The sequence below is a fragment of the Pygoscelis adeliae genome, unplaced genomic scaffold (genome assembly GCF_000699105.1).
Source record: "Pygoscelis adeliae isolate BGI_AS28 unplaced genomic scaffold, ASM69910v1 Scaffold298, whole genome shotgun sequence".
NCBI lineage: Eukaryota > Metazoa > Chordata > Aves > Sphenisciformes > Spheniscidae > Pygoscelis > Pygoscelis adeliae.
Genome location: NW_008825303.1, coordinates 3,080,742 through 3,090,894, shown reverse-complemented (window position 1 = coordinate 3,090,894; position 10,153 = coordinate 3,080,742). Strand labels below are relative to the sequence as shown.

The 10,153-nt window shown below is 35.7% G+C and overlaps 1 protein-coding gene across 1 annotated transcript in view; it reads left to right on the top strand.

The window, feature by feature from the left end:
• The window catches only part of SCAPER (S-phase cyclin A-associated protein in the ER), a 258,080-nt gene that overhangs the window by 144,842 nt on the left and 103,085 nt on the right, over positions 1 to 10,153 (top strand). The window contains exons 18-20 of the mRNA XM_009330071.1: positions 2,351 to 2,432; positions 3,774 to 3,926; positions 5,140 to 5,247. Coding sequence (XP_009328346.1) covers positions 2,351 to 2,432; positions 3,774 to 3,926; positions 5,140 to 5,247 — 343 coding nt within the window. The remainder of the gene's footprint in view (positions 1 to 2,350; positions 2,433 to 3,773; positions 3,927 to 5,139; positions 5,248 to 10,153) is intronic.

Sequence of the window (10,153 nt, the reverse complement as noted above, 5' to 3'; positions counted from 1 at the left end):
TGGTGCCCTACAATGTGGTGATTCTGTTATGTCAGAATGGCCTCAGAGTCATTGCATCTCCTTAGTAACAGTTCTGAGGTTTCTCTAACATAGTAGAATTAGAGGATTCAGAGTGTCTTGGGTTAGAAGTTAAAGGAGAGATGAGTTTGACAGGAAGCTGGCTGTACTGTCCCTTTCATCCTGGACTTCAGCATGTTTTGGTGGAACCTCGGGGTATCATTTGGTGTTTTGTTTTGTTGTTTTTTTTTCCTGCTGCTAGGATTTGACTCTTATCCTGAAGATTTAATACTTGCTGGAATGAGTAATTTTTGGAATATCTACTTAAAGTTTCTTCAGCATAAGCTTTACCGTGTGCATCTGGTGGTGATTAAAGCATCTGTATGAAAGGAATAGTGTGCTTAAAACTGACTTTAAAAGCCCCTTTGCCCTTATGGTACATTAACTTGATTCCAGTAAGGTTTTAGATGTAATTTCAGAGTATTTTATATTCCGGAGAGTTGAAATCCATAATACGGAAAATTTTGGTCTTGTCAATAGAAATCATAAAACTGTATAATGTAACCTAATCATGTAAAAAGCATGCTTTTCAGAAGGGCTTGTACAGGAATAATGTTGACGCTCTATAAATTGAAACTTTAGAATTTTGTTTCAAATATTATTAATCCAAAGTATGCAATGATATTAATTTGTCATAGTTTGTAGGATTAAACAAATATTTAAAAACGCATACTGAAAGAAATAGCTAAAATAAGCTTTGGATTTCGGTCATGTGTTAGTTGTGATTTGTTTCAGCTCATGGTGTGAGTCAGGAGCTCTTTAAAACAAAAACAAAGACTGTAGTTCAGTCTGTCTTTATATATACCTCAGGGGAGATAGCACATAAACTACCTAATGCTACTCATCCATCATCTCTTCCTCACCCCCCCTCCATGCCCGTGGTGATTGGGAGAGTTCACTTATACTTTCTGAAAGAACAATTGTGTGTAATGTTTATCGTTAGACTTGCTTCCTCCTCTGTCTTCTTTCCTATCTGCTTTTATATTTTCTGTGGCTTTTTGTTTTAAAATGTTACTTTATCTGCGCTTTCGACTTTTACTGAAATGACTTTGTTTTTTCTGTGAGTTTTCTGTTTAAAAAACCCAAACAAACAGAAATCCACACAGAACAAAAACCACTGCTGTTGGGATAATATTCTTTGTTATCCTTTCTAGTTTTGTCACTGAAACTATTTTTAGAATGCCTTTTAAAAAGATGGTTAATGGCTTTGAATGACTTCTTCATTGCTCAGTTTTACTCAAAGCTTTCGTTACTTCTTTTGGCCCTTCACAGTGGCCAGACTTCTAGGAGAAGTGTTTCTCTCCCATCCCAATTCTTCTTGTACAACCAGCATGAGTAGCTGACTTTCTTCCTTTTTTAGGGTTTAATAGCTCCCTTGGCTTACTGATCACTAGTAAGTTGTTCTTGATGAAACTGTTATCTGCAGGGTTTCTGCTTAATAGTTATAGTAACAGATCAAGTTATACCTCTTGTTCTTTTCTCGGACAGAAAAAAAAAAGCTTAATCTCTTCAATAGGGTGATGTTTAGGGGATTCACAGGCTCTTACTGACATCCACATGCATGACAGCTGTGCTTTGGCACTTTGCTGGGGAGGGGAAGGAGAGTTGCTAAAGGTGAAGAGGACAACTGAAGTTTGAGGCATGATTCAGTTTTTGGAAGAGGGGTGTAGGGCAGGCAGGTTCAGTGAGCAAAATAGGTCCTGACTGCAGTTATATACAGAAGGTGACAGTAAGATAAATGCCTAATCTTTTGCTATCCTTTGGTATCTTGAACATTTAGAATTGCAGTATTCTAGAGCATCAATTTATCATTCATGACTGTATCATTTGATGTTGGTCAAAGTTTTATCTGTAAGTTTATATATTCAAACTTCCACTGATGATCTATTTTATAAAACGCACTGCCCTCATTACTATATGGTTTTTCTTTGATTTGCCATTGTACTCCTCCCCTTTGGTTCACTGACTGTAGCCATTGGCTGAAGAATGCTAATGATGGCAGGGTATCACATTCATCGCTATTTTGTAGCATCGTGTTGACTATCATTGCTCTGGTTTGGACTGAGGTATGATCCAGGTTCTGCTAGAAAGGTTCAAGTTTATTAAATCATGAAAATTAAAACATCTGTATTCTCTGCCACTCAGTTGTTTTTTGTTGTCTTTCTTTCCTACTGAGCCATCTTCAGCTTCATTTTTTGGGGTGCTTGTTCTCCATTTCAAACATAAATTAGTCAATATTATGTGTGCTTTATATTATTGTAAGTTTTCCCTATATTTATTATCTTCTGGTTAGAGATCGAGAAGAGAGGTTGGCAGCTCTTACTGCAGCTCAACAAGAAGCCATGGAAGAACTACAGAAGAAGATTCAACTGAAGGTATAAAAGGATACTTTAATATGGAATTTCTGCAAAATTATTTTCTGTATGTATGTTTTATTTGGTGAAGATGTTACAGTGCACTGCACAGTGTCCTGAACTACATAACTTTACAAGAGATTTTTATTTAGACTTTTGCATTAAGAAGAGGACCTTGCTGTATGACATACACACTGTAGTTTGGAAAGAACAGGACTAAGCTCTATGGAATTCATTAATCTCAAATCTGTGAACGTGAGAACAAGTAAACCTGTACTTTCCAAGTGAAGTCAAAGTAATTTTGAATTAAATCGTGAGGAAAATCAGTATGTAAAAACTGTCACACTGTTCAGTGAAGACACTTCACCAGTCACACAAGGTGCTATCTAAAGATATTGAAATTGATGCCATCAAGTGTGGCATGCCATTTCCTTTTGTTTCATGAAGGGGTCCAGTTATTTCATACAACAGGCATAAGGATCGAGCCCCTGGTAGTTCACCTGTTCAGCTGAATTGACTGTCCAGTGGAGGACTGAGATACGAGAAGTTTTGAAGAGATATCCACTATTTTTCAAGAGATGTAAAGACATCTAAAATGATAAATTATATTCTTAAGGTTCTGAGGTGGAACTATGTATTAAAGTTTCAATTAATGATAAATTATGTAAATTTTTATTCTAGGATAGTTTATGTATACATACAAATAATTTCAGTGTTATTCTTTGCTCTGATCCCAGTCTGAAGCACCATAGCTACATTTACTTGTGTTGTAAAATGCAGTTTTGATATTAAATACAGGTTCATACCCCAGCCTCTGATTTTAAATAATAGTTGAGAGTTTGTTCCATTCTTATGAGGGTTAGGTATGAAAACCCGCTGAAAGAATCCAGTGAACTGTGCCTGCTGCTGCAGATAAAAAACAAGGAATTTATTTTACTTTAATTTGTGCTTCATGATTTCGTATCTGTCAGTGAAAACAGCACTACAAAAGTTACACATTTGTAGAATTGAAAGTTGAACTTGTATTCTGTACTAGTGTTTCATTAAGAACAAAACCAGAACTGAGATGTTAAATGTAACAAAAATATTTACAGAAGGATTTGCAACAGATTATTAATTGATAATCACCTATAAAACAAAAATAGTGCCGATTGATTTTTAAATCATGGCATAATGTTAAAATGTGTATGATGTGTGGTGACTTTTAATGCCTTTCAGAAATAAAAAATAGTTTCAATTTAACAGAAGTTCATCCTAACTGTACAATATTTGGTAATTCCCGATATGTCTTTGCACAGTTTAATTCCATTCACTGTAATTCAATGTGTTTTTTCTTTGTTGTTTTGATTATTTGCCATTCAGCATGATGAAAGTATTAGAAGGCACATGGAACAAATTGAACAGAGAAAAGAGAAAGCAGCTGAATTAAGTAGTGGAAGACATGCTAATACTGATTATGCACCAAAACTTACACCGTATGAACGAAAAAAACAGTGCTCATTATGCAATGTTATGGTAAGTTGGATAGAGGGAATACTGTCACAATTGCAAGGCCAGCCTAAGCCTTGAAGCTACGAATTATGCTTCATTCACAGATGAGAGTACTGCACATCTACTGTGTCCCTGCTCTGCTCTTGTAAAGTGCACCTTATTTTTGATTCTTCCGTCAATAAATCAGGTGGTTTAGGGAAGATTTGAAAGAACTGTAAAGTTGTAGGTAGAATGGAGAGTGTGGACAGTACTCAGTTATTAGCTGTCTCTACTAAGAAAAGCAAGAATTCAGGAGCATCAGATGAAGGTAGTTAAAGGCTAGATTCAAAGCAAAGTAAAGAATGTGGTTCTTTACGTAACAGGTAGCTGAGCTGTGAACACCTTGTTATAAGATCCTGTGGATATTTGAATTTAATGTGAGTTCAGGGGATGATTGGACAAGTTTTATTGGATTGAAATTCACTGAAGGTTACTAGATACAGAGAAACCACATCAAGCTCAAGAAGGTCTTGAACTGAGTTTGGTTGGAGGCTTGAAAGTGTTGAAGGGGAGAATCGGTGTTTGCTTTGTCTCTTCTCTTACTTTTCCTTAGCTATCTTATTTTTTGGTCACTGTTGAAAGCCAAGTACTTTGCTAGGCAGACCTCCGATCTCAACAGGGTATCTGTTCCTGTGTCTGCCGTTCCGTGTGTCCCAGGAATGGTGTAGAAGAGGAAGCCATACAGTCACTGAGTGGGAAGCAGGGAGATCTGTTTTTGTTGATAACTGGTTTTACTGATTTGCAAAGACTATGCATTATTGAATATCAAGCCTTATATCCTATAAAGCATTATTTCTTTTTAATTGCTGAATTAAACAAGATTGCATGGGATCACTTCAGGCAGTGCTGGAACAGAAACTCAGGTTCGGCAGACTGGAGTCCTGTATATTCACTGATCATGGATTTCAGTATGAAAGTCCAATATATGACGTTAGATTGAAGTCAAAATGAGATGAGAAGCCAAGATTATTATTTTTTTTAATGTCTTATTATACTGCTGGCTAGCAAATCATTATGTAATTTACTCTGAAGTCCTGCATAAAAGATGTTTATGTAAATTAGGTTGAGGAATAAAGTACTGTGCTTGAAATTCTGAACATATTCTTGAAAAATTGGCATATGTTATTAAAAATACTGTTATGTATAGATTACGGAATTATTGAGGAAAAAAATTACTGTTAAGTCATTGTCATTGCAGATTTCATCAGAAGTATACCTTTTTAGCCACATTAAAGGGAAGAAACACCAACAAGCTGTGAGAGAAAACAGTAGTATACAAGGACGAGAGCTTTCAGATGAAGAAGTGGTAAGTTTTGTAATATTTTTTTCTATATTACTTCTAGTTTTAAATGCCATCCAGCTGAGTAGCCTAAGAAAGTCTTGAAAATTCTTGTAAAGGAATTGAACAAGAATATTTGTGTTAACATGGGAATAATAGTGCCTTTTTGAACGTAGACTACCAGTGAAAAGGAACGAAAGAAACAGTGGATTAAAATACTTCAGGCAATTGCCATTTGAAATAGATGGTGTATAAAATGTGACTAATTGCTTTTCTATTAATCCAAGGCTTTTTTCATCTCACTATATTTATCTTTTCATCATAAAAATCTGATGTGCTGCAGGAGTCTGCATTTTGCTTTACTTTTTTTTTTTTGTTCCTTCCTGTTGCTTGAAATATCTTAGTCCTTTTTTAGGTTATCAGATGTTATGCATCTGTTATGTTATGCAGATCCTGTGCATCAAGGTCAGTAATGCTGAAAATTGTAGTGCTAATTTACTTTAAAATGTAAGATTGGAAACACTTTGCAAGTATTAGTGTTGGTAGAAAGAACAATAATTAGTTTTTCAGTAGCTTCTTTAGAAGAATTGGCACTTAGGGTGATTTTTAGGAAGCACTGAGGACATTTTATACTAAATCAAGAAACTACGCTGTTTTGAAGAAAAGAATTCTGAATGGTTGTCTAATTTAATTTCTCGTTGCTGCTGCCTGAATTGAACTACAGTATTAAGTCAAGGCCTTTTCTATGGGACAAATTATAACAACCAGACTTTGAGTTCTGTCTTATCCAAAAATTTGTGAATGTCTATGTATTATACCTGTCGGATGTTAGGAAGAAATACTGTGCAAGCCAATTCTCCAGAGTTGATTCAGATTTAACTTCATCGTGTTCGGAAATCTGTTTCCAGCCAAGCTGATTGAAATGATACTGCTCAGTACTTCTGATTTTTGGCTGTCTCCTCCTTTCCTTTGCAGCTCTTATTACTATTTTTATTTGTTGAAAATCTTCTCTTTTTTTACAGCTTCTTACATCCAGTAGTAACACCTTTTCTTTTCCTTTTTAAAAAGCTTTGGACAGTTAAGTCTCTGACGTACTGAAATCCACAGAGGTGGTTATCACTGGAAAAACAGAGAAAGAAAATTGGAGAGACACAGTAGTCTGGAGGAATAAATTTTTGCTGAGTTGCAGTTTGCCTACCCCTTCCTAATTGTAACAGAAGTACATAAACTATCTCTTCAGTTTCTTTTTTCCTCTTTTACAGTGGTTAGTGGGAGTTGTGTGGTTTGGGATTTGGTTTTAGATGCCAGGTTTACCTAACTGGATAGATGGGAGAAGGCTTCATACTGCATCTGTTTTCCTAGAAATACAAGCTGTGATATTTCCCAGAATCTTTCATGTTGGTACACGCACCAAAGTGCGGGCAATCGATAATATTGAAATTTTCTTGTATCTATCTAGCCTTTGCTCTTATCTGTCTAGCCATGGATAATTGAACTATGGTTCTTGCTGGGCAACTGTCTCAGATGAATATGGAGGAAAACAGTGAATTAGATTTTCCTTTGACTGGGTGTTTTGCACTATTCACATCATCTAATTTGATAGCTTAACAATTCCAGCTTCCAGAAAAAGGGACCACGATATAACAGGTGCATTTGTGCCCAGTTGGTGAAAGAGAATTTCCACTAGAGGGCACAGATATCTTGATTTTTGTGGTGTCCAGCATCATATGCTTAAATCCAGTGTTTTTCAGCAAAACATGTCGATGTGAATTTAAGATTAAGATTAGCGTTAAATGTATGGGATTTCTTGAATGCATACTTAGTGCAGGAGCAAAAGGAGAGAACAGTCTTAACTGAACGAGCAGCTTGATGATTACAGTAGCAGATTTAAATATCCTTAATCAAGATGGTGCATAGTATTTGGCATACTGACAACATACGGATACTTCCATCATTAGATATTTAATATATTATTTATAGCTATATTTTAAGTAGTCCGAGTATACAATTCTGAACTATACTATTGTAATCTGAAATTTCCTTGGCCTGAGGCCCTCTCTGGTTTTTTATTTATTTATTTATTTATTTATTTTCCAAAGAGCAGTAATAAGGTATACATGCTAGAGATATGGTCACTGTAAAGTAGAAAAGCAATTTTATTTATCAGAGCAATCTGCTTTGTGTACCTCTTTATTCAGCATGTGTAGTTAATGCCAAACTTTGCCTCCCCCACAACCAAAGTATTCAGTAGATTTAGTTAAGTTTTGAAATACTTGAGCAAAAATTTCCATATAGAAGCAAAATCGTAGTCCAGGGAAGCATTATAATATTCATAGTTACTTATTCATCACTGTGTTCAATTTTTTAGTCAGTGAAGGTATCTGTAGCGAGAACACACTTGTACTACTTAAAGTTATTACTTGTCATCTGTGATGTCTTTAGATTATATACATCTTGTCTGTGACCCTTCGTCTTTGACATAAAAGATTTTATTTATATCACCTTTGACCTAATAAAATTTCACCTTTAACCTTATGCACTTGACACCTCAGATAACTTACTCTTGATCTTTGACTCATTTTGTGTTAAGCCTGTTAAGTATAATAGGTAGCTGCCTAGAAAGAAAGATTTTTTATAATTGTAATCTGACCATAGAATTTCTTTATTATTACTTGAGAAATCACAGAAGGACTTGAAATATGTTTATTTTGACCGTATTGGTATCACAGAAGGTAAGATTTAAGTATCTCCTTAAGACTTTGGAAACTGATTTAAGTGATTATATAATATGTCTTCATACAGTAAGGATTTTTGTTGGTTGATTTGACTGTAAGCAAAAAGTTAAAAGCTGTACCGAGTGATCATTGACACTAATTTCTGTGGGCCAGGTGGATGCTAGTAGTTGATCTTGCCAGATACAAAAAGGAACTATTATATTCTAGGCTTTTTCCATTTGCTATAGCATTTATAGGTTCTGTAATTTTACAAACATTTTCAGAGATAAAAGTAGACTTCATGTTGGAGCAGTTTTCCATTGTTCTGGAATTAAGCATATATTGCGCTTAATTCCAGCATACATTGTGGAAGAGCTGACAGCTAGTATTAGATCATCAATAAGATGAATTCACTTGTAGATGCAATATATTTGGTGAAACTCTCAAAGGAAATAGTTCTGTTATGAATGAAGATACTGAAAATGAGAAAGCATGAAGTTATTTCTAAGATTGCATGACAGCTTCGTTTCATCTCAGCTTTTTGGGTTTTCTTCATTTGGGTATTTATTAGTCTCCAGCTGAAAAGGATGTAGATTTCTCTTAAAGCAAAAATCTATTGATTTTGAAACAGTGGTTATCAGGTGAAAGCAAATTAAGTTCTATGCACGTTTTTTACTTCCTTTTTAACTTTTCTTTTGTCCGGTCTCTTATACATAACGTTCATTCATGTAGATGGCAAAACTCTTTCAGGAGGGTAGGCTTCAGGCTAAAAGTTGTCTTTCCTTCATTATGTTTCTGAAACTTGCAATGCTAGCACTGTCCCACATCGTTTCACCATTATCTTCAGTGCAGTAACAATGTTCTGTCTGCCTTTTCTCTCTCTGCTTAAATGCATGTCTTCTTCCATCAAACTTGCAGCTTTACCTTCTTTTTACATTGCTATTTTCTATGCTATTGATTTCCTGTTCCCTCTCTTAATATTCCTATTACTTTCAGTTCAGCAAAAGATGTAAACAATGTATGCAGTTTGGTTTCATTGGCTTCACTGGAATCAATTAGTATGTTTGAAGTTATGACTAATTGTTTTGCTGAATCAAAGCCTGTGTGACACAAAGGGCTTTTGACACAAAGGCCGTCACTGAAAAGGTGCCTGCCGAAAGCCATAGGACAGCACATGGTGATCTCATTAGGCTGAGGAGTCTCTGCAAGGACCTTGTAGATGTTTGCTCCCACCTGTAGCTCCTAGATTATTTATTCATTTTTATGCCCCTCTGCTTTCCCTTTTTTCTTTGCCTTTCTTGTCTGTCCTAATTTGCTTTGAGAAATACACATAACATCATTAATCCTTATAGCTTCTTTTGAACCATTGTCCTATCTCGTCTGTATCTCCTGTCATTTAAATACCATGGTTTAAAGGCACTTTTAGAGTATAAATCATGTAATTCCATGCAGTCTATGAATGTTTCTAATAAGTGAAAAGTACTTCTAAAGAACATACGAAATAGATAACTTGGCAGGAGTTTGGTTAATTTATATAAGATGCATGCTAGAATTTTATGTATTCCGAAGCAGGATGGAGGAATATTAATGAACCTTTGTTTGCATATGTGAAAAATGTGCTTTTTTTTTTTATCAGGGAAGAAAACTGACTCTATTGTCATGATATAAATGAAACACAGAACTTCTTAGAGGTATATTTAGATCAAATGAAAATATAATCCTGTGATGGAGCAGAGAGATTATCGTTGTCTGAAGATCGACAGCGTTAAAATATGAGGATTTATAGAAGGACATGGCTGGTTGAGCCCACCCACATTCCTTTTAAAAAACCCCAGATAGTGAGTAAAGCTTACTCTGTAGTGTGGGTTGTCAAGTCTGCTGGGGTTGCAGTGCGAGCCTTTTCTGGCATAGGTCTGTCTAGATTGTAGCGGGGTCTGATTTACAATGTGCATAACTGCGCTGGCAAGTTCCCCTGGTACAGACACTATTACACTGGCAGGATAGCGCTTTGCCAGGATGTGGTGAGAGGCTGCCTGAGAAAGCAGAGTTGTGCTGGTACAAGTTCTGTTCCAGCCATGTAAGGTTTATAGCTAGCACAACACGCAAGCGAAGTTGATGTTCGTATGAATTTGAATTTCTAAAAGCTTTTTAGGGGCGAGGGGTTGTTTTTCTTTACGAAATCGAGCTGTTTTCCCAAAGCTGTGCGCTACTTCCATTAG